Raw genomic sequence first — 25,521 nt, forward strand, 5'->3', positions numbered from 1 at the left:
GCAGCAAACTAAAAAGCTGATTGCAAGCAATGTGTATGTGTTTGCCAACCTCTAACTTTATTGAGGGTGCTTTGGTGTGCTGTTTCTTGGAGCTCTCTGGTTGACAATGTCTTTCGGTCTTTCTTCACAGACTGACTGATTTAATTTTTTTTCTAATACATTGCTATTCATTTTACTAGTCTTTTCTCAGGATTTTGCATTGTTGTGTATTGAGAATGGCCTGAAATTTTGAAGTTTTTAAAGTTTCTGTTGTGACCTTCCTTTATTTAGTTTTGAAATCAAGGTTATACAACTCTTAGGTAATTAGTTGGTGGAATTGGGGGTGGTTTTCTGATTTCATGGTGAATGTGTATAAGATTGACGTTGCTAATTTTAAAAAAAGGTTTTTAAATGTTGGTTCAATTTTGAAAATAGTTATAAGTTTATTTATAGCTCTTCTAGTTTTTGTTCAGTCAACTGTATAAATATATCAATTTAAATGAATGTTTTGCTATCTCTTTAGCTGTAAATGTTTTGAGAGAATAAAAATAATGGGAAATATACAAGAATACTTCTCAAAGTTTTATTTTACATTTTATTTCATGTTCCTTATCAGGTGCTCAAAAGTGTGACAACTTTGCTGAAAAAAGGCCCCTCCTTGGTGTTTGTAAGAGCACTGGATCTTCTGGGTAAGGAATTAAAAAAAATTTCTTTGAACCACTATTAAAATTTTGTATTATTTCAGAGGGGGAACTTTGATGTCTTCAAATCTTTGTTTACCATGAGAGTATGCTCTTACAAGACAGATGGGAAAGGAAATAAAAACATATTTAGGGTTTTTGTCACTCAGTCCTTGGGATTTTTCTGCTCACTGTTTTCTCAAATGTAGGGTGATAGCAAAACATGAAAGCAAGCCAGCAGTACCTCAGACTTCAGTCTTGAAATAAAAGATTAGCAGCGTTAAGAAAAATGTGTTTCAGTTTATGTGTTTATTTAGTATTTATAGTGGCCTTCTACAGTGGATTAGAACTTACTATTAGGTCGCCGTCGTCGTTGTCATCATCATCATCATCGTCATCATCACCACCACCACCACTACCACCACCACCATTAACATTTACTGTTGTTGTAGCTAGCATGTGCCTGATGCTGTTCTAAAGGCATTCCATGAATTTTCTCTTTCATTTCTTTCAGCAATACTATGAAATAGATACTGTTCTTAGTCCCATTTTGCAGTTTAGAAACACTCAGGCGCTGAATTCACACAGTGGAGCTGTGGATTCAAACCCAAGCAAGCATTCTCTTAATTCCATGCTGGTTACATTTGTGACCATGAGAGGACTATGGACAAAGATGATTAATGGTTATTACTCAGGAAGTCAGATTTTCCCCTACTTTCTCTATATAGTAAATGAGAATATGTGCTTCTTAATGGCTTGTGGTGATTTAGTTATCAGGTTTGTCGTGACCTTTTCACTATGTAATTCCAATTCAGCCGCTGGTAAAATTGCAATGGCCTATACAAACCATGTAATTGAAAGTTACTGGGTAGGCAGTCCAGGGCTAGTGAAGTGTTTCTGTGATATGTCATTAATGACCTAGGTTCTTTCCATTTCTAGTTTTGACATCTTTTAGGATCTGACCCCTTCCCCTAATGATCTCAAGAAGGCTACTGTCTTTTCAGTTAGTGCCTCTCCTCCACTTGAACTCCTAGCTACAAGGTAAGCAGGGATATGATTATTGTTTTGTTAGTAAGGTAGAGGATCAAAATGAATATTAGGCTTGGCAACCAGTAGTCCCTGCCTTGTACTTTCAGCTGATAGTGTACACTCTAGGTCATGGATGCAGTGCAGAAGGGAAGAATGTGCTAGTGGTGTTACATGATTAGGTCTTGGAATCTTAATCGTTGCTTTCTGGGGAAATGGTTGGGCTACATACATGCATTACAAGGCAGTTTTCTTCCGGTGTAAATTTTTGGGTTGAAGTGGGCAAAAATTTACTTTGTGCTCATCACTCTGCCAGGTATGGGATGAGGATACAAAGCATGAAAACCGAATTCCTTGTCCCAAAGACTTACGGATGTTGCTGAAAACAAAAACATAGCACACAGAAAATGATTGTGATATAATGATGTGTAATAGGAATTCAAAGAAGGTAGAGATCAGTGTGCATGGATTAATGGGAGATGGCCTCATGAGGAAGGCACAGCTTATGCTGGATCTAAAGGAATAAGAAAGTTTGGCAGTACATGAAGAAGACTAAGGACTTCCAAAGTACGTTATAAAGCTATAAAAGGGGAACAGACACTGGTATAAATATACTTAGGAAAGATGGAGGTTTGTGACTTAGAATGAAGTCCATCTGCAAAACAGGTAATAACAACTATTTCAGTGCTCTAGAACTCAACCAAAGGCTTCCAACAATGTGGAAAGTGTTTATGTTTGAGAAACCGGTAAATATTAAGCCGTAACAGTGGCAATCTGTCACATTCATGCCCGGAAGCTGCTCCCATCACACTCCACCCTTTCCCCTTCCAGCTTGCTTGATTTTCCAGGGTGTGCAATGTCATGATGATGCCCAGCAGCATTGTCCCTGGAAGTTATGGTCTTGGGGTCATGAGAGTTGTGCAGGCCCATGGCTCTTTTAGCCTAAAGTCATGGTTAGCTGAGGCTTCATGTAGGGGCAGAGGAGCCATGAAAGCATCCAGGGAAAGCTAAAATCTGGAAGACTTGAAAATGTCTGCCTGTTGAACGTGTTCCTCTACCCACACATAGATCCTTTTGGAAAGGATGACAACCTTTATTGACTTAGGGTATTTGAGCAAATTCTCTGTCGAATCTTTGGCTAAATCACTAAGCTACTTAGACACAGGGGCAACCCCCAGGCAAGCAGGCTTTAAAATGAAAAGAAGAATTAAAGAAAAGTAAAACTCAGCAGAGGCATTAGTAACTGCACATTGTGGAGGAAGAGAGATTTCCAGAATTCTTATACTATTTTATATAACATGTCTAGTTTTCAACATAAAATTATGATACATACCAAGAAATAGGAAAGTGTGATATATTGAGAAAAGTAGGCAATAGAAAGTGTTCCTGATTGTTTCCAATGTTAAAATTTGTAGACAGGGCCTTTAAAGCCGTTATTCTACATATGTTCTAAGAACTAAATGAACCGTTTCTGGAATGATAGGGAAGTATGATAACAGTGACTGAACAAATAGAGAATCTCAATAAGAAATTAGAAATTGTAGAAAAACCAAATGGAAATTCTGGAGTTGAAGAGAAAAAAGGTGAAATAAACTCTCTGGAAGAACGCAACACCATATTCAAGTCAGCACAAGTATCAGGGAACTGGTGTGTTGACAAGTGAGCTGAAAGGGAAAGGGAACCAAGCAGAAGAGGGGAAACACCTGTGGTGAAAGAAAACCTTGTTGATTTCACTCTTCCTGGTGTTTAGGTCCCTGTAATTCAGGTGCACCCAGTCCTGTTGAAGCCCCACAAAAAGATGTGTTTACGGAAGGTGCTCAGCTACCTACTGAGTTTGGTTTGCAGGTTTTGAAAGATTTTCCATTCCTTAGCAACCCTGCTTAACTGTATGATTAAGCAGATTGTTTTTATTTTTACAGGATTCATTTATTGAGGTATCACTTTATCAAAAAATAAGACACGAAAGGAAGGGTTGTATATAGTAGGTGATGAGATGATTTATTGAGGGATGACCATGATGTTATGCAGGTTATATTAGTCAGGGTTCTCCGGGGAATCAGAACCAGTGGGATGTGGGATGTATGTGTGCAGGGAGGGAGGGAGTGGGGGATTGATTTTAAGAAATTGTCTCACATGATTGTGAGGGCTGCAGATCCAAAATCTGGAGACTGAGGGAAGAGTTACAATTTCAATCCAAAGACAGAATTCCCTCTTCCTCCAAGGAAGTCAATGTTTTAAAATTTTATTAGAACTTTGAACTGATTGGATGAGTCCCACTCACATTATGAAGCATAATCTGCTTTACTCAAACTGCTGATTGAAATGTTAGTCTTATATAAAAAATACCTTCAGAGAAACATCTAGAATAATATTTGACCAAATTTGGTTATTGTGGCCTAGCCAAGTTGACACATTAATGACCACAGGGGCGATGAATATAGTTCTGATTAAAATAGCATTTGCGGAACTTCACTGGTGGCGCAGTGGTTAAGAATCCGCCTGCCAATGCAGGGGACATGGGTTTGAGCCCTGGTCTGGGAAGATTCCCACATGCCGCGGAGCAGCAAGGCCCCTGTGTCGAAACTACTGAACCTGCACTCTAGAGCCTGCGAGCCACAACTGCTGAGCCCGCGTGCCTAGAGCCCGTGCTCCACAACAAGAGAAGCCACCGCAATGAGAAGCCTGCACACCACAACGAAGAGTAGCCCCTGCTCGCCACAACTAGAGAAAGCCCACAGGCAGCAATGAAGACCCAATGCAGCACCCCCCCCCCAAAAAAAAAATAGCATTTGCTGGGCTTCCTTGGTGGCGTAGTGGTTGGGAATCCGCCTGCCAAGGCAGGGGACACAGGTTCGAGCCCTGGTCTGGGAAGATGCCACATGCCGTGGAGCAACTAAGCCCGTGCACCACAACTGCTGAGCCTGTGCTCTAGAGCCCATGAGCCACAACTTCTGGGCCCATGTGCCACAACTACTGAAGCCCATGCACTGCAACGAAGAGTGGCACCAGCTCTCTGCAACTAAGGAAAGCCCGTGAACAGCAACGAAGACCCAACACAGCCAAAAATAAATTTATTTAAAAAAATAGCATTTACCTATTTCAAAAAAGTCTATTGTAGGCACTCATTTCCTCTGTCCCATTTCTGCTCATTAATTTATTTCTAGTAGGAGAATCATTCTGGAAAGAGACTGCTATATGTCCGTGTCATTTGCTGGGTTGTTTTAAGAATGGTTATTGGGCTTCCCTGGTGGCGCAGTGGTTGAGAATCTGCCTGCTAATGCAGGGGACACGGGTTCGAGCCCTGGTCTGGGAGGATCCCACATGCCGCGGAGCAACTAGGCCCATGAGCCACAACTACTGAGCCTGCGTGTCTGGAGCCTGTGCTACACAACGAGAGGCCACGATAGTAAGAGGCCCGTGCACCGTGATGAAGAGTGGCCCCCACTTGCCACAACTAGAGAATGCCCTCGCACAGAAACGAAGACCCAACACAGCAAAAATAAATACATTAATTAATAAACTCCTACCAACATCTTAAAAAAAAAAGCCTTATAAAAAGAAGAATGGTTATTGATAAATAAATGCAAAGATATTTTCTTCTTGTTGTTTTTGTTTTGTTGTTTTTGTTTGTTTGCTTTTTTCTTTTGGCTGCGTTGGGTCTTTGTTGCTGCATGGGCTTTCCCTAGCTGTGGTGAGCAGGGGCTACTCTTCGTTGTGGTGTGCAGACTTCTCATTGCAGTGGCCTCTCTTGTTGTGGAACACAGGCTCTAGGAGCGCAAGCTTCAGTAGTTGCGGCACGTGGGCCCCATGGTGTGTGGGCTTGAGTAGTTGTGGCTCCACGGCTCTAGGTCGCGTGGACTTCAGTTGTGGTGTGCAGACTCAGTAGTTGTGGCACACGGCTTGGTTGCTTCGCAGCATGTGGGATCTTCCTGGGTTCGAACCTGTGTCCCCTGCATTGGCAGGCTAATTCTTAACCACTGTGCCACCAGGGAAGTCCTCCTTGGTTTTAAGCACAGTCCTTCTAACTAGCAGGCTCTCAAAAATATTTACTTTTTGCTAAATGAATTTTAGTAAGCTTGCTTAGTAACACTTTTTTATGGTTGAGAAAATGTCTTAATCTGAGGAACCACATCTCCTGAACCTGGGTGTTGATGTCTTCTTCAGAGCCTGTGGTGAACAAAATTTTAGGACCCCCTTCACCCTTTGGAGCCGTACAAGACATGTCTGTTGCTGTTCATTTCCGTGGCAAATGCTTTATTGAGCACAAGGTGCTTTGGACACTGTCAGTTGCTTATATTCACAATGAATGCCACTTAGTTCTTCTTAGGAAAGTTCAGTAAAATTTCCTTTTGATGTATAAATTTTCATATTTATATTAAATTTAGAATAACTTTTCAAAGAAAGAGGGGGAATTACTATGGAAATAATCGCAGTCCTTCCTCATTTTTTATCCTTTAGGTATACACACATTACACTTAGCCCACAATTTTTAATACTGGCTGTTACTGCATTCATGACAGTCATTAAAATGCCATTTATTTTTATATTCTAGTGTTGTTGTCTTTTTTTGTGTGTATGTGTCTATGTAGAGAGAAAGAGGGAGAAGGAGAAGGGGAGAGAGAGAGACAGATACACTGTTTCATAATCATTCCAGATAAGCCATTTAAGTGCTTGGTGGGACATAATGTTTATTGTGCTACTGATCCAGGGATTAAGTCAGTGCCTTGTGTAATAATTTGAGGGAGGGAGGAGAAGTATGGACAGTATACTAAGGAATATACACTTTCTTAGGAAATGAAAGCTCATTGTGTATTACATGCTAAACTGTTCCAGTAATGCAGTTTTTTGTGGTTAGGATTTTGTTGGGTATTATGAATAATTGCAGAAGAGTAACGTTATTCAACAGCTGACTGCAGACCTTGAAGAACGTTTAATCCAATATAATATCATCACGTTATTGGAGTGAAGATGTGATCTTTACATAGAGAGAATCATAGAATACTGGTAGTGGAAAGAACCTTGAAACCACGTAAGATATATGCTACAGATAAAGGAAGTCTTATCCAGAGACTCACATCATATATCCATTTGGTGGTGGGAAATTCTCGTGAGAGTGAGAAAATTTCCCTCAGAAACAGACTTACAGAGAACAAACCAGTGATTACCAGAGGGGAGCAGGGTGGGAGAAGTGGTGAAATAGGTGAAGGGGATTAAGAGGTACAAACTACCAGTTGTAAAATAAATAAGATACAGGGATGTAATATACAACACAGAATAAAGTCCAGATTTTATAATAACTTTGTATGGTGTATAATCTATAAAAGTATTGAACCACTGTGTTGTACACCTGAAACGAATATTGAAAGTCAACTATGCTTCAATTAAAAGAGTGAGAGGGACTTCCCTGGTGGTCCAGTGGCTAAGACTCCCAATGCAGGGGGCCCAGATTCAATTCCTGGTCAGGGAACTAGATCCCACATGCCGCAACTAAGAGTTTGCATGCCTCAACTAAAGATTCTGCACACTGCAACGGAAAAGATCCTGCATGCTGCAACGAAGATCCCACACATGGCAATGAAGATCCCACACGTGGCAACGAAGATCCCGCGTGCCACAACTACGACCTGACACAGCCAAATAAATAAATAAATATTAAAATAAAATAAAATGAAAGTGTGAGAAAATTTCTTTATTTCAATTTGATAGGAATCCCTTATCTCTTATTAAATAAGCACTCTATGGCCATATTTCCAAGATTGAATTTTAATAATCAGAGAGATTAAGATTTTGGCAACCAAAGACATCTTAAATTTATCTTGAAAAAAGCTAATTAATTTTAATAGCTGCATAGGAATGAAGACTTAATTTCAAAATTAAGGACTGTTCATTAAATATGATACAGTTAGTTCACAGTATTAATAGTTTTGCAGTTTGTTACCAATTGCTAAAAAAGGTCATTTTGGATTGACAGAATTCTGTGGGACTGGTTTTTATCTATTTATTTATTTATTTAATTTTCTTGAAGTATAGTTGATGTACAGTGTTGTGCCATTCTCTGCTGTACAGCACAGTGACTCAGTTATACACATATAGACATTCTTAGGGCTGGTGTTTGGTAGACACTGATCTAAAGCAGCAGTTATTTAGGTGGAGGTTAAGCAGTTTCACTGTCCTGAAGTGTTGCTGAAGAGAGTTTAATTCAACTTGTGTCTAAAATAAATAAAGGTTATGTTAAATAGAACTAGAAGGGAGGTTGCTTGGGATACTAAGTATCTGACATTTCTTCTTGTAATGAAATGTCACAGAGCCGTTACATATGATGCCCTTGTTTTAACTGATTTTCATCCTGTTGTGTTGTGAGGTCTGATGGAATCACAGTTTGGGCTGGCATTACTTGTGCAGATACAAAAAAGAGGTTTATGCCATTCTTCCAGTCTCTGGTGCTCTAACACATGAGCTTTTTGAGTAATTCCTTGGCCTTCCTTCAAGTACCCAGTCTTTCGCTTGTTCATCTCACTGGTCTTTTACATTTCTGTGGGTGTTCTGCGTTTTCTTCTAGCTCTCTGCATGGCCTTGTGACTCTCTACTGCTTTCAAAGACTGGGCTTTTACACCTTTGATATACCATTTATGCTGAAAGCTGCCACCCTGGCACAGAGGTTTTTAATGAGATGGGTCAGGATAGTGGGGTATCCAATATCATGGATTGTTCACAGACCTCTTGACTTTAGTGTTGTCTTAGAACCACCAGAGCCCTCAGAGCATGATAGAGCACACCCTGTTTATCTGATTATGGATGTAATAAAACCTTAAGGAAATAAGATGACATTACTGTAACAGGTAAAAGTTGTTTTTTTATGTATTTATTTAAAAATATAGTATCTAAACTATGGACACCAGTTAGTGGTGTGTTGTAAGATTGTTTTTATAGACATTGTTGTATATTTCCTTGTGAGCCTGAAATTGGTACAAATTTCAAATGGCCCACCAAAATGGTTATATGTAGGTGACTAAACCAAAGGAATCCTGCTTTAATTTTTTGAAGAACTATTTTTTTTTCTTGCTATTACGTGATATTTGTATTCCTGAAAACCTGTTAGGGTCCTAGCTAGAAATAGAAGATATACTCAAATTGGGTAATTTGAGGAGAGTTTAAATAAAGTGAATAGGAGCTGAGACCCTTTACCATTTCTAAGCAAGGGGTGAGAGCCATTAGCAGAACCTCCAATGAGAGCCCTATCAAGGTGTTTACCTGACAGGAGCTGTGGCCTCTGGGGGAGAGATTCGGTCCATCTGCAATAACCTGACAGCGGAGCAGCCAGGGGTGTCCCCGCCTTACTGTCATTTCTCCAGATGACTCTCTCAGGCTGAGCCCAGCCAGAAGCTGGAGGTTCTGAAGGTTCAGGGAGCCCATGGATGCAATCCGTTTGATATGTGCCAGCCTCCCAAGGCAGGGAGCTGGGTCCCTTGAAAGCAGAGTATTTACAGGGGCAGCATGCTTATTATATTCTGCAAAATTGCACCCTAAAACTGAGGTTATGGGGAAAACAGATATGGAGAAAGTTTATACAATGGTGTAATCAGAGCAGTAGTCCTGATTAAAATTTAAAAAGGAATGTTAATATTAATTTAAAAATTACTAGTAAATATGGAATTTTACCTTAAAAAGAAGGCCAAGGAATGGGGGTATAAGAAGGAGTTGAGACTGTTAAGTTAGAGCGGTAAGAACAAAATGGACAAAGACCAGGTGGAAATAAGCTATAACATTTCTTGTTGCCTAAGCACATGGTCAAACTGAGCCATGACAAACCTGGTCCCTCCTGGTTTTCTGTATTCAACTGAGCTAGTGAACTCTGTGTTCAAAATATACTTTGTATGTTGTATTGTAACACGAATGACTAAGTGCTGTCAATTTTATTAATACCACTTCCTTTATTAATACTACTGATGTCACTCCTCATTCAGAATCATAAATTTTAGCAGACTCTGATGTGTTTGTATAAACTTTTAACAGCTTTACGAGGTGTAATTGATATGCAATAAACTATATATTCTTTTTTAAAAAATAAATTTATTTATTTTTGGCTGCGTTGGGTCTTCGTTGCTGTGTGCAGGCTTTCTTTAGTTGCGGCGAGGAGGGGCTACGCTTTGTTGCTGTGCGTGGGCTTCTCATTGCAGTGGCTTCTCTCACTGCGGAGCACAGGCTCTAGGCATGCAGGCTTCAGTAGTTGTGGCCCGCAGGCTCTAGAGCGCAGGCCCAGTAGTTGTGGCCCATGGGCTTAGTTGCTCTGCAGCATGTGGGATCTTCCCAGACCAGGGCTCGAACCTGTGTCTCCTGCATTGGCAGGTGGATTCTTAACCACTGCGCCACCAGGGAAGCCCCTAAAAGTGTACAGTTTTATATGTTTGGCATATGTATACACCTATGAAGCCATTGCCACAAACAAGATAATGAATATAACTATCACCCCCAAAGATTCCTCATGTCTCCTTATAATTTTTCCCTCTCAACTCCTTTTCTTCAAATAACTACTGATCTGGTTTCGGTCACTGTAGATTAATTTGCATTTTCCGGAGTTTTATGTAAGTGGAATCATATAGTATGTACTTTTTTTGGTCTGGCTTCTCTTACGAAGCATATTTATTTTGAGATTCATTCATGTTGTTGCATTTTTCATTAGCTCATTCACCTTTATTGCTGAGTAGTATCGTACTATATGAGTGTACCATAATTTGGTTATCTGTTCACCTGTTGATGGGTATTTTGGTTGTTTCTAGGTTTTGGCTTTTACAGGTAATGCTGCTTTGAACCTAATGGTCAAGTCTTTGTATGACATATGCTTTCTTTTCTTTTGGTCAAATATATACAAGTAGAATGACTGAATCACATGTTAGATGTATGTTTTTCAAAGTGGTTGTCCCATTTTACATTCCTACCATCAATATAGGAGGTTTCTACTTCCTCACCAGCCCTTGACTTTATCAGCCTTTTAAATTTTAACCATTCGAATAAATATGTAATGGATTCTCATTATGGTTTCTATTTGTACGTCCCCCATTTTTTGTTATTCTCAACCCTCAATTCAGTTAACTCTTATTTCATGAGAAATAGGTTATTGTCCTAAGCCAGTATGATTTCTAGTGGTTTGGCATACAGCATTAGATGCATGAACCATATTATCTCTTCCTTTGTATACCTAGTGAGAAGGATGATGGAGTAGCACCTAATGACTGTAGTCTGTTGTTTATGGTCACTACTTCCATGTGTTTTGGAGCATTCTTTTTTATTTTATTTATTTATTTTTGGCCGTACCATGCTGCACAGCATTCAGGATCCTAGTTCCCCGACCTGGGATCGAACCCATGCCCCCTGCAGTGGAAGCGTGGAGTCTTAACCACTGGACTGCCAGGGAAGTCCCTTTTGGAGAATTCTTGATTTTAGTTTTTATTTTGTCCTAATCAGTTTTTCTCTGCTACAACTTAAAAAAATTTTTTTGGCTGCATTGGGTCTTTGTTGCTTCATGCGGGCTTTCTCTGGTTGCGGCGAGCGGGGGCTACTCTTCATTGCAGTGCATGGGCTTCTCATTGCTGTGGCTTCTCTTGTTGCGGAGCATGGGCTCTAGGCGTGTGGGCTTCAGTAGTTGTGGAACATGGGCTCAGTAGTTGCGGCTCGCGGGCTCTAGAGCACAGGCTCAGTAGTAGTGGAGTAGTGGAGCATGGGCTTACTTGCTCCGTGGCATGTGGGATCTTCCCGGACCGGGTCTTGGACCCGTGTCCCTTGCATAGGCAGGCGGATTCTTTTTTTTTTTTTTTCTTTTGCTGTACGCGGGCCTCTCCCGTTGCGGAGCACAGACTCCGGACGCGCAGGCTCAGCGGCCATGGCTCACGGGCCCAGCCGCTCTGCGGCATGTGGGATCTTCCCGGACCGGGGCACGAACCCGCGTCCCCTGCATCAGCAGGCGGACTCTCAACCACTGCGCCACCAGGGAAGCCCAGGCAGGCGGATTCTTAACCACTGTGCCACCAGGGAAGCCTTCTGCTACAACTTTTAATGTGTGTTTTGAGAGCAAGAGCTTTATGAGTCCCCAAAAGATTGAAAAATTGGTGAAGAGATGGTGCAGGTACAAGGGAAGCAAAGGAAAAAAGCTTTAATAATTAAGCAAAAGACGGTCTTATAAAGAGGATTGAAAATGGACATAGAATTTAAAAAGTATATTTTCTTTAGAATTAGCTCACTCTACTGAACTGGTTGTATGTTCTAGAAAATTGCATTGTGTTGTGAGAAGGAGTCATGTTTTTTGAGGAACTTAAAAATAAATGTATATAATACATTAAATGGAGAATGCAACCAATGGTGGATTAACATTATCAAACTATGAGGCAGCTGCCAGTCTTCCACCTTGGACATTTTTTCAAAGATCCTTCTTCTTCTTCTTCTGTTTTTTTTTCTTTTGTTTGTGGACAAGGTGCTCCATTTAATTTTGCATATACAGATTTTGTGTACGAAGCCACAAAGCATTTTTTTTAACATCTTTATTGGAGTATAATTGCTTTGCAATGGTGTGTTAGTTTCTGTTGTAAACAAAGTGAATCAGCCAAACGTATACATATATCCCCATATCCCCTCCCTCTTGTGTCTCCCTCCCTCCCATCCTCCCTATCCCAGCCCTCTAGGTGGCCGCAAAGCACGGAGCTCATCTCCCTGTGCTATGCAGCTGCATCCCACTAGCTATCTGTTTTACTTTTGGTAGTGTATATATGTCCATGCTACTCTCTCACTTTGTCCCAGCTTACCCTTCCCTATCCCCATGTCCTCAAGTCCATTCTCTACGTCTGTGTCTTTATTCCTGTCCTGCCCCTAGGTTCATCAGAACCAATTTTTTTTTTTTTTAGATTCCATATATATGTGTTAGCATACGGTATTTGTTTTTCTCTTTCTGACTTACTACACTCTGTAAGACATGACAAACTCTAGGTCCATCCACCTCATTACAAATAACTCAGTTTCATTTCTTTTTATGGCTGAGTAATATTCCATTGTATATATGTGCCACATCTTCTTTATCTATTCATCCGATAATGCACACTTAGGTTGTTTCCATCTCCGGGCTACTGTAAATAGAGCTGCAATGAACATTTTGGTACATGAATCTTTTTGAATTATGGTTTTCTCAGGGTATATGCCCAGTAGTGGAATTGCTGGGTCATATGGTAGTTCTATTTTTAGTTTTTTAAGGAACCTCCATACAGTTCTCCATAGTGGCTGTACCAATTTACATTCCCACCAACAGTGCAAGAGGTACCCTTTTCTCCACACTCTCTCCAGCATTTATTGTTTGTGGATTTTTTGATGATGGCCATTCTGACCGGTGTGAGGTGATACCTCATTGTAGTTTTGATCTGCATTTCTCTAATGATTAGTGATGTTGAGCATCTTTTCATGTGTTTGTTGGCAATCTGTCTATCTTCTTTGGAGAAATGTCTATTTAGGTCTTCTGCCTATTTTTGGATTGGGTTGTTTGGTTGTTTTTTTTTTTACATCTTTATTGGAGTATAATTGCTTTACAATGGTGTGTTAGTTTCTGCTTTATAACAAAGTGAATCAGTTATACATATACATATGTTCCCATATCTCTTCCCTCTTGCTTCTGGGTTGTTTGTTTTTTTGATATTGAGCTGCATGAGCTACTTTAAATTTTGGAGATTAATCCTTTGTCAGTTGCTTTGTTGGCAAATATTTTCTCCCATTCTGAGGGTTGTCTTTTCATCTTGTTTGTGGTTTCCTTTGCTGTGCAAAAGCTTCTAGGTTTCATTAGGTCCCATTTGTTTATTTTTGTTTTTAATTCCATTTCTCTAGGAGGTGGGTCAAAAAGGATCTTGATGTGATTTATGTCATAGGGTGTTTTGCGTATGTTTTCCTTTAAGAATTTTATAGTGTCTGGCGTTACATTTAGGTCTTTAATCCATTTTGAGTTTATTTTTGTGTATGGTGTTAGGGAGTATTCTAATTTCATTCTTTTACATGTAGCTGTCCAGTTTTCCCAGCACCACTTATTTAAGAGGCTGTCTTTTCTCCATTGTATATTCTTGCCTCCTTTAAAAGATCCTTCTTTTATGGCTAGATCAGATTGTCTGTTAAAAACTTTATAGAGTTATAGTGTCAAGGAAAAGATACTTCCTGTCAAACATGTCAGATTCTGATATTGAATATCCATCTGAAAGTAGATCACCTGAAAGTAGATTCGCCTTTCAAGAAAAGATCTTCTCAGTATGGAGAACAGTATGGAGGTTCGTTAAATAACTAAAAATAGAACTACAATACGACCCAGCAATCCCACTACTGGGCATATATGCTGAGAAAGCCATAATTCAAAAAGGGTCATGTACCAGAATGTTCATTGCAGCACTATTTACAATAGCCAGGACATGGAAGCAACCTAAGTGCCCATTGACAGATGAATGGATAAAGAAGATGTGGCACATATATACAATGGAATATTACTCAGCCATAAAAGTAAATGAAATTGAGTGATTTGTTGTGAGGTGGATGGACCTAGAGTCTGTCATACAGAGTGAAGTTAGTCAGAAAGAGAAAAACAAATACCGTATGCTAACACGTATATATGGAATCCAAAAAAAAAGGTTCTGAAGAACCTAGGGGCAGGACAGGAATAAAGACACAGATGTAACGAGTGGACTTGAGGACACGGGGAGGGGGAAGGGTAGGCTGGGACGAAGTGAGAGAGTAGCATGGACATATGTACACTACCAAATATAAAATAGATAGCTAGTGGGAAGCAGCTGCATCGCACAGGGAGGTCAGCTTGGTGCTTTGTGACCACCTAGAGGAGTGGGATAGGGAGGGTGGGAGGGAGACGCAAGAGGGAGGGGATATGGAGATATATGTACACGTATAGCTGATTCACTTCGTTATACCGCAGAAACTAACACACCATTGTAAAGCAGTTATACTCCAATAAAGATATTAAAAAATAAATAAAGAAAGAAAGAAAGAAAGAAAAAACCCTCTGGCACCCTTCTTTATCAACAGCCACTTATGATAAAGTCTTTCTACTTTGACTAGTGTGATAAACTTTCATTATTTTTTAATTAAAATATAAATTTTAATTAAATATAGATTTGAAAATCTATATTTTCAAATTAGTGTTTCTCATGTAAACACACTTTCATATTCAATTAATATATTTTTCTCTCTCTGTAAAGATACGGTTTGAGATAGAACTCATTCCAGTTTTTCCCATTAAAAGTAATGGAAATGATTTTACACTTAATGCCTTTTCATTTAGTGGCAGAGCTTTCAGGAACAAATTAAAATCAGTAAGTGAGGCTTGCATATTTGGGTTATAGTTTTCTATTTTGTGGGGCTTGGGGGAAATATTTTCATTAAGATGAAATTCTGGTTTTTCTTCTGGTAGTTTTGTGTGAATGTTGCTGTTACTTTTTTTTTCCTTCATGATATACTCAGTATGACTTTTCTGGGGCAGTATTAATAATCATTTTTATAGAGGTTAAGGGTTGTGGTTGGAGGGATTTGGGTCTTTACCTGGTTTCCTAGTGGGAGTGCGTCTTTTTCTGTAGGTATAGGGAAGTACAGGGTTTCTTTAATAAGTGGCATCTTGGTGCAATGGCTTCAGTCCTTCCTGTGGTTTTCTTGTAATACCCTTACTTTCAGCTCATTTCTTCTATTTTTCCTTCACTGCTAAGTTCCCACAGATACATCCCATGTCTGATGTGATTCCTCTCAGATGCTTTCCCTCTGACAAGCATCTCTGGTCCTGCACACACCCTCATCCTCCTACTTTTGATTCATTAGTAGCCAAGGCTTTGAGCCAACTGATCTTAGACCTGTTTGTAGCATTTCCCTACTCAGGGTGAGACCCACTTGCTTCTGGGAGTAAATCTTAGGTGATTTTATCTATGCCCCACCACTAGTAGGACTATTGCATTCTCTCCTTGTTTTCCAAGTAATCTCCGCTTTGCTGCCAGCCAGCAGAGAAGGCTATGCCAGTTTTGAATCATGATCCCTGCGGCCCCCGTGGCGCCCCCGCCCCGCCCCGTAAATGTTATTTAAAGTTCTTGGCTTTTCTCTCTCATCCCTCTCATAGTTATGATGTAGTGTGATTTCAGGGTGATTTCATTTGCTTTTCTTGTCGATAGGTGGTGTTTTTCAAAGACATTTGGAGATTCAGAGTTAGGTGGCCTTATATACATGCACAAACACATTTGTAAAGATATTTGAGTTGCATTGTTCTTATCTGCACCTTGCTTGTTTTTACCTCTTACTAATATATTATGGCATATTTTAATTTAATGGTGAATATTGGTGCTACCTTATTATGTATACTATCCCATTTAATACATATTCCATTAATATACATATTTTAAAATATTAGTTATAAATGGAAAGAACTTAAAGCTTAAAATAGGCCATCATGTGCTGCCACCATATCTAAGAATTTCTTGTTCAGCTTTTTAAGATTTTGTGTCAGAGAATGCTGGTAAGCAAAGAAGGAAAAAACACTTGTGAAAGGTTTGTTTCCTATACTGTCTGATTCAAAACTTGTTGAGAACAGAAATTAGCCACAGATTTTATTAAAACGGGACCATCTCTCCCGCCATTTAACTACTGCATGTGTTTCCTGTGGCCACGTTGCAAAGAGGTGTGTTTTCCAAGAGGTACATCTAATTCTCGTTGTATGGTTCTACCTGATTTTAATAGAGGTTCTTAGGGAATGAATCCACATCAATTTTTGAAACTTTATTCAGAAAGTAAGTATTGAAATCCCATCATTACAATGACCTGGGAGGAGGATGATGTCTCTTTTCTTGGGATGTGTTATATGTGTTATCACTTTTCCTTAGGATCTATACACCTAAGTTATTAGCTGGCTAGAAATTCTCTTCATGTACTGTTTAAACAGATTTGGCTATTAAACACTTGAAACATGGTTGGTGCCAATGGAATGCTGATACTGTGGATATATTAAGTTAAATATATTAAAATTAATATATTTTAACGTGGCTACTAGAAAATTAAAAATTACACGTGTAGCTCATTTTGTCTTTCTTTTGGGCTATGTTGCTTTCACCTTGCTTTTGGCTAGGGGTATACATTTGGACTCTTTCTGATTACCTCTTTGTGAAAAACTATCATGATTTGTTATTATATGTACAGATCTATAGATTCATCAATCCTTTGCTATTAGCCAGGAAATTTTACAGGAATTCCTAAAAATCTAACAAAGCAAAGATTGCCAGAGAATAGTAGTCTGTAATGTATAGTTGAAGAAGGAGGCCTTTATTAAAAAGAAATTTTGACATTATGATATTCTGGATGATGATGGACCTTCAGTGGCAGCTTTTGTTGTGTTAATCTAAAAGAAACTCTTCCTATAGTGATATTTACATTTAATGGATCTGGTTTTCATTTTGGGTTCTCTCATTTCCTTTCTGAATGCATTTAGCCTAAGGTAGGTACTCTGCAGTGTTCATTGACGCTCCTGAATCCATGGATAGAAGTATAGAACCCTGGAAAGAACAGAGATTTGGGGGTCACACAGACCTAGATATGAATTACTAGAGTGAAATTATTCAACAATTCTCAGGCTCAGTTTCCTTATTTGTAATGTGGTGCTCATACACAGCTTCGTGCTAGGTCCTTGTGGGGATTGAATATGACAGTATTTTCAGATATTTAGTACAATGTCAAGCCCATATTAGGTGCACCTCATATTATTTGGTCAGAAAGATACGAAGGGTATCCAGGGAACACTCTTTACTAGGAATTTCTTTTCGTGTATATATATATGAAGAACTATATATATATAATATATATTTATCTGTAAATGTATAAGTAAATTGAAGTGTTGCCTGTATAACTCTTGGAAGAGTGTGGCTATGCCCAGTTTATCCAGTATCCACGCTACAGGTTTGTCTGACTTCATGCCCTAGCCTAGTGCTGTATTTATATTGTCTCTGATGAACTGGAGCCCTTTACTTTCATTGGAAAATGGTAATTTGTTTATATTCCCCAAGAAAGCCCATGTTATATTTATTTATATCTTTATTGAGGTATAATTGAAACATGACAAATGGCACATATTTCAAGTGTACAGTATGATAAATTTTGACGTATGTGCACACCCATGAGACCATCGTTCCAGTCAAGATAATGAGCATGTCCACCACGCACAATAGTTTTCTCATGCCCCTTTATAATGCACCCCTGCTGCCCCTCCCAGTGCTCCATAAAAGCACATTTCTACGTAATAAGTCTCTCTCAGTATCACTGAGATCTTTTTTGAGGGGAGATACTTTGCTGTCATGTAGTTTAATATGACTTTATATTATATAGCTAAAAACAAAAAGTGGGGGCTTCCCTGATGGCGCAGTGGTTAAGAATCTGCCTGCCAATTCAGGGGACACAGGTTCGAGCCCTAGTCCGGGAAGATCCCACGTGCCACGGAGCACCTAAGCCCGTGTGCCACAACTACTGAGCCTACGCTCTACAGAGTCTGTGAGCCACAGCTACTGAAGCCCGCCCACCTAGAGCCTGTGCTCCGCAATAAGAGAAGCCAGTGCAATGAGAAGCCCGCGCACTGCAACGAAGAGTATTCCCCACTTGCTCCAAGTAGAGAAAGCCTGTGCACAGCAACAAAGACCCAACACAGCCAGTAAATAAATAAGTAAATAAATAAATTTAAAAAACAGAAACAAAAGGTGGCAGTCTTTAATTCAAAGTTGTTTTTTCTTCTGCTCTGTATCTTAAACTAAAGGCCCTTTAAAAGAAACATTTTCCCTCTAGAACCAGTTCAGAAAACAGCTAAAGGGGTTGCAGTTTTCTGTGTAATCATTTCAAAACAACAATTTTTTTCAGCCACCAAAAGGATGCAGTCTTGACATATAAATAGAAAACAGATTGAGTTTTTGGCTGATACTGCTAAACTGGTTTAAATGTTGGTTCAGTCAACTTCAGGCTTAGATTACAAGATTTGCAAATTAAAGAAAACCAAAAGGGCAAGAACATCTGTATAGATTCTGACTTTGTGGAATTCCGTACAGGCATGCTTATTCTACTGCTGGTGCAACAGGGCATGTACACAGTGAATAAGCCTTAAGAAGAGATCACTGTTATGTTCTTCCTATCCCAAAGACAAAATTGATGATGAAAATTAGGGAATTCATTATGAAGAACCACGTCAGTTTCCAGATCATGTACTATTCCACAATTTTTGGGGGGAAATATTTTCATGATGTAGATGTAGGGTATTTAGCCAGAATAAAAATCTTGCTAAATCTCACTTAGTTGTGTTACTTGATGATTTTCTTGAATCTAAAGTATTGGGAGGGCTTCCCTAGTGGTGCAGTGGTTGAGAGTCCGCCTGCAGGGGTCGCGGATTCGTGCCCCAGTCAGGGAAAGTCCCACATGCCGCGGAGCGGCTGGGCCCGTGAGCCATGGCCGCTGGGCCTGCGTGTCCGGAGCCTGTGCTCCACAACAGGAGAGGCTGCAGCAGTGAGAGGCCCGCATAGCAGAAAAAAAAAAAAAAGTATTGGGAATTGAGAAAGGTAATTTGCTTTAACTAAGCCTTAAGTATGTTATAGTCAAAGAGTATGTTAATTAATTGATAGGAAATTAATTACTATACACCTCTGTGAGAAGTAAGGAATCCTTGTTTGCTACTGGGTAAATCATACCTGTGTGTATGATTTTAAAATGTTTGCTATAGGTTACCTATGCTACTATCTCAAAAAATGCTTTATTTTAATGTTTTTCTCCCTTTTGTTGTAAGAAAGAATTTTATATTCTTTCAAGAAATGTTTATAGCTACGAGTATTATTTATGGGTACCTGCTATATTGCAGCTGCTCTCATAGTATGTGGGAATTCAGTAGTAATCCAAGGCAGTGGCTTTTAGCTGAGAGGGAGATGAGAGAGGTGGTTTTGACCCCCAGGAGACACTTGGCAGTGCCTGGCGACATTTTTGGATGTCACATCTGGGGACTGGGAGGTGCTAGTGTTGTAGCAGAGTCAAGGATGATGCTAAACATCCTATAATGTGCAGATCAGCTCCTGACAACAAAGAATTTTCCAGCCTAAAATGCCCATAGGGCCAAGGTTGAGACACTCGGATCTAAGGAGACAAAGAATCTATGCATTGATTGAGCTGACTTTCTAGCAGGGAGAGAGAAACAAATAAGTAAAATATATAGTATGTTAACAAGTGATGTGTAAAAAATATTAGGGAAGGTGGTTAGAGAATGTTGGACAAGGCAATGCTATGTGGTGTTGGTGGACATTTGGATAATTGGCTGTTTTGGACTATAGTGAACAGTGCTGATATGAACATTTGTATACATGGGAGTACATTTTTTGGTGTGCATTTCTGTTTGGTATATGTACCTAGTAGTGGAATTGCAAGGCCATAAGTTATGCTTTGCTTGATATTACCAAGCAGTTTTCTAAAGTGGTTCTACCAGTTGCCTTCCTACCGGCAGTTCATAAGGCTTCCAGTTGCAGTACTTTGTGTGAAAGTTTGGCATTGATAGTCTTCATTTTAGCCATTCTGGTGAACATGCATTGGTATCTCATGTGGTTTTTGTTTTCATTTTACTGACAGCTAATGAATTTAAATACTTTTATATATATTTTAATCTATTTCAACATCCTCTGAAGTGCATGACCAAGTCTTAAGCCCATTTTTCTTTTGTTTTATTTATTTATTTATTTATTTTTGCGGTACGTGGGCCTCTCACTGTTGTGGCCTCTCCTGTTGCGGAGCACAGGCTCCGGACGCGCAGGCTCAGCGGCCATGGCTCACGGGCCCAGCCGCTCCATGGCATGTGAGATCTTCCTGGACCAGAGCGCGGACCCATGTCCCCTGCATTGGCAGGCGGACTCTCAACCACTGCGCCACCAGAGAAGCCCTTTCTTTTGTTTTAAATGTCCTTTTCTTATTCATTTGTTGGAGTAGTTTTAATATGAGCCCCCTATCAATGCTTTTATGATTAGTGCTTGGTTTTTTTTAATATTTATTTATTTATTTTTATTTATGGCTGTGTTGGGTCTCCATTGCTGCATGCGGGCTTTCTCTAGTTGCGGCGAGCGGGGGTTACTCTTCGTTGTGATGCACGGGCTTCTCATTGTGATGTCTTCTCTTGTTGCAGAGCACGGGCTCTAGGTGCATGGGCTTCAGTAGTTGTGGCACGTGGGCTCAGTAGTTGTGGCACACGGGCTCTAGAGCACAGACTCAGTAGTTGTGGTGCTCAGGCTTCGTTGAAGATCCCATGGCATGTGGGATCTTCCCGGACCAGGGATCGTACTCGTGTCCCTTGCATTGGCAGGCAGATTCTTAACCACTGTACCACCAGGGAAGTCCCTGATTAGTGCTTTTTATATCCTGTTTACCTCAAGGTCATGAAACTGACTCCAAAATGTATATGGTTATCAATACAGAGGCCCAAGAATAGCCAAGACAGTTTTGAAGAACAAAGTTGGTAGGGTTATACTACTTGATATTTATAAAGCAATAGTCAAAGTTGCATTGGCATAAGGAGAGACCATTAGATTAGTGGAATACGTAGGGCGTCCAGAAACAGATTCACATATTTTTATGATAAAAATGGCACTGCAGTACGAAGGCAATTCATGTATGGTTCTGGGTCATTTGGGTATTCATATGGAAAATGAAGAAACTTGTTTCCTGTTGCATATCATGCAAAAATCAACTTAAGATGTAGACCTAAAGGTGAGAGAAAAAACAAAATATTTTGAAGATGAAGAAAATATCTCATGGCTTAAAAAAATTTTATTTATTTATTTTTTTATTTATTTGGCTGCATCGGGTCTTAGTTGTGGAGCCAGGGATCTTTCATTGTGGCATGCGGGCTTCTCTCTAGTTGTGGCGTGCGGGCTCAGTAGTTGCAGCTTGCGGGCTTAGTTGCCCCGTGACATGTGGGATCTTACTTCTCTGGCCAGGGATCAAACCCGCATTCCCTGCATTGGAAGGCAGATTCTTAACCACTGGACCACCAGGGAAGTCCCCCTCATGACTTTAAGGTAGACAGGTATTCCCTAAACAAAACATAATATGTACTCACTGTAAAGAAAAACATTTGTATTCTTTTGGCTTCAATATTATGTAGAAAATTGCTTGATTTGGTGGTGTATGACTTATATATGATATTCTGTTATGTACATGTAATGAAAACCAGGATTTTACTATTTTGTGAACCTTTAATGTCAGTATATGGAATTATCATATAATTGGAACAATATAGTAACTGTGTATCATTTCCTTTGTTGATGATACCGTGGGTTTTATAAAGGCTGCCTTAAAAAATTAGGATTTGAAATCTTAGGTTTGCTTTTTCTCCTTTTGTAGTCATTTAAATATTATTTCGTTTCTTAATTTCTTTTCCTAGTTTTTTTTGAATTTTATTTATTTTTCTATACAGCAGGTTCTTATTAGTTATCCATTTTATACATATTAGTGTATATATGTCAATCCCAGTCTCTCTTCCTAGTTTAATTCCAATGATAGAATACCCTTTTTTTTTTTTTTTTTTTTGCGGTACGCGGGCCTGTCACTGCTGTGGTCTCTCCTGTTGCGGCGCACAGGCTCCGGACGCACAGGCTCAGCAGCCATGGCTCACGGGCCCAGCCGCTCCGCGGCATGTGGGATCTTCCTGGACCGGGGCATGAACCCGTGTCCCCTGCATCGGCAGGCGGACTCTCAACCACTGTGCCACCAGGGAAGCCCTAGAATACCTTTAAATAGCTTCTTTTTTTTTTTTTTTAATGTTCGAGAAATGTAAATCCAACTATAATGGTACAAAACATGATATTGCTCTATAAGTCTAGTTGGAAAATTCCCCTCAAAGATGGCAGAAATTCTTGAAGCCATCCAGATCATGAAGGGGGGGGAAAGGACAAATAGGAAGTCCTGAATAATTACTTGGTGGGAAAGTGCAATGGTAGAGGAGATTGGTTGTTTTTTTTAAGGCGATAAGATCCTGGTTTTTTATTCTGTGCAGGATGTTACAGAGGGCCACAATTTTCTTGTTTATTTCAGTTTGTAAAGATGAATATACCTTAGGATACAGAGGCACAATACACAAAAACTACTTTGGACTTACACTGTGCTGAAAAACTTCAAAAAAATTACAAATGACTTGAATTATTGTTTTATGTTTAGAAACAGATTGTTATTTTAAAGCTAAATTTCCTGGCCTCAAGGTGGTTGTCACAACCAATGTAATATCCTAGAAGCAAGATTTTGTTTTTGTTTTTTAGTCTTTTGAGTATGTTATATCTTAATGTTAACTGATTTTGTTCTTTGTCAGTAACTTTTGGTATAACGAGTCTTTTTTCTTGGCATTCAAGTAATTTTACTAACATCTTGTTTTTCAAACACAATATCCAAGGAAGGTTAAAACAGTTATTATACAATAACTGGCATATTAATTAGAGCCTCCTGATGTGGGGTGGGTAAATGTGCTTGTGGAGGGGAATGAACAAGAGACAGTATTTTGAGTGTCCCTTTGGAGTTTTTTAAAAAAAACTTTTAAGTGCTTAAACATGTGGTGTATTTAGGTTTTATCACTTATTTAAATATACAGTTTGTATTTAGCTCTGTGGAAATATGAAATATAATAAATTTGTATGTGTTAAAGTAACATTTCCTATTTTATTCTAACTCTGTTTACTTGTTAGTCTTCATTTCCCTAAAAAATTTCAGCGAGCACGTACTGAATGCATCTGTTTGTCAGTTTTGTCCATGCACCTTTTTCAAACAAGGAAATAAAAGTAAAGTTTATGATGACCAGAGAGCTTGATGAGAACAGCTGCACTGCATACTTCTGTGAGTCACTTGTCAAATGAAGCAGCAGTATAGGAAAAAGGATAATGCACCCCTCCACTGTTAAAGACAAAACTGCCGCGATGGGGGACGTTTTAAATTATTAAACACTGTAAACGCCATAACGTTAATTAGAAGAGGAACAAACTCCACAAAGATAAATGTGTTTTCAATATGATTCTTAGGGAGGGTACAGTAGAAACCAGTGAACAGAGAGGAAATTTATTTCTGGCAGGACTCTAGACATGGAACTGTGGCTGAACTTTTTACCCTAATTACCTCCTGCTAATGCCTGCAGCGGTCTGGAATCAAAGTGGTGCTTCGGGCCCTGGAAATTCTCTGATGTGGCAAACGTTTGTTGTGTGAGGAGGGTTTCTTAAGAAAAAGCAGAATGTTGTGACAGGATTTTAAAAAAATTTCTCAGTTACCACCCACCTCACTTGTTGCCTACAAAAATAGAGTAATTGTTTGCATCTGTGTGTGCTTTTTTCCCCCTAAGAAATAACTGTTATAAATCAATGTGACATAGATCCAGTGAACTGAGCCTTGCCTGAGATATGCTTTTTTTTTTTTTTAAGTCTCTCCTTTATTTAAAAATCTAAGTTCAAAATGTAAAGAAGTTATTTTTGGTGAGAGAGAAGAAACATTCTGCCCATTTCTGAGGAGAATTTAGATCTTAAAGTATGCTTTTCAAAATAAAGCCTAACCACTTTAGGAGCATCAGACTGATAACTATTAAACTGCTTAATCCTGGAAGTTGAAATGGGAATTTCCAGTTTCCATTTTTAACTCTCCATCCCACAGGGACCAGAACCTTAGAGACATTTCCCTTTAATTTCTCTGAAACTTCTTTCCATTCATCTGTCACCACCTGCTTTTCATCCTTTTCTTTTAAAGTTAGTGTTTCTATACTATATATAGGATAAATACTTTGACCTTGCATTTTATGTATTCTAAAACAATCTGAATTTCAATTAGTCTGCCCTTGTGTCATATGAACGTCTGTACTAACTTGTATCTCCAGTTCCAGCCCTTTACTAATCTTCTTAAAACCTTTTATATAATTCTTGAAAAACACAATTATGCACTATTGTTTTGTAAGGCAATATACTCATGGTTTCACTTGGGAAGAAATTTATTTAGGCAGTCTTTTATTTAGGTATTGAATAGATAGCTTTAATTAGTATGTTGTTAGTTTTCTTGATCCTGGGCAAGAAAGAGAATTTTTATTCCTCATAATGAAATATAAAATTTCTTACAAGTTTGGATCAAAAATTCACATCTTGCTGTGGTTAAGCTGTGGTTACAGATTGCTCCAGTATAACCTTAGTATTTTGCATTTTGTATATCTGCCTCTGTGACCATTCATATAGTAGTTTTATTTGTAAATTGTGAATGAGGATTATTTCTTTGAATTACCAACGTTTCAAAATTATGTTACAAATAATTTATTTTCACTTTCTTCCCCTATATATTTTTATAAAAACTTTTTAATTAGTGGAAGGCAGTTATACATTTCACTTCTAACATATTGTTTCAAAATTATAATTAGCCACTTTGGATGTAATATGTGTATTTCACAACTTTTGTTTGTTGTTTGATTCCTCTCATCCCCCCACCCCCTGCCCCATTCCACCTATCTTTATAAGAGCAGTCAAATTAGAAAAACGTTTTTGTTTTAACTACTAAGAAAAGTAATCTTTCATAGTAATGATAACTGTTCAAACTGGAAAATGACTTTTAAGTTTTAACCATATCTATATGGCATTTGGAGTTGTTGCAGTTCAGTTTATACTTCACTATAAAATAACCTTGCATATTATTATAAGTATTTAAAGGGTCATCTGCTTTTTTTTTCTAAACCTGATACCACAGGAAAAAGAAAGGACAATCATGTGGCTTTATCAGGTATTATGGAATGTAAATATTCCTCACAAGTTTCAAACAGACATACTCTACA

The 25,521-nt window shown here is 39.0% G+C and overlaps 1 protein-coding gene across 3 annotated transcripts in view; it reads left to right on the forward strand.

The window, feature by feature from the left end:
- The window catches only part of BCAS3 (BCAS3 microtubule associated cell migration factor), a 574,807-nt gene that overhangs the window by 86,565 nt on the left and 462,721 nt on the right, over positions 1-25,521 (forward strand). For all 3 annotated transcript variants that reach the window (XM_082859916.1, XM_082859918.1, XM_082859917.1), the window contains exon 7: positions 596-668. In XM_082859916.1, the coding sequence (XP_082716042.1) occupies positions 596-668 (73 nt within the window). The remainder of the gene's footprint in view (positions 1-595; positions 669-25,521) is intronic.

The sequence above is a fragment of the Leucopleurus acutus genome (assembly GCF_964270905.1).
Source record: "Leucopleurus acutus genome assembly, chromosome: 19".
NCBI classification, from domain to species: Eukaryota; Metazoa; Chordata; class Mammalia; order Artiodactyla; family Delphinidae; genus Leucopleurus; species Leucopleurus acutus.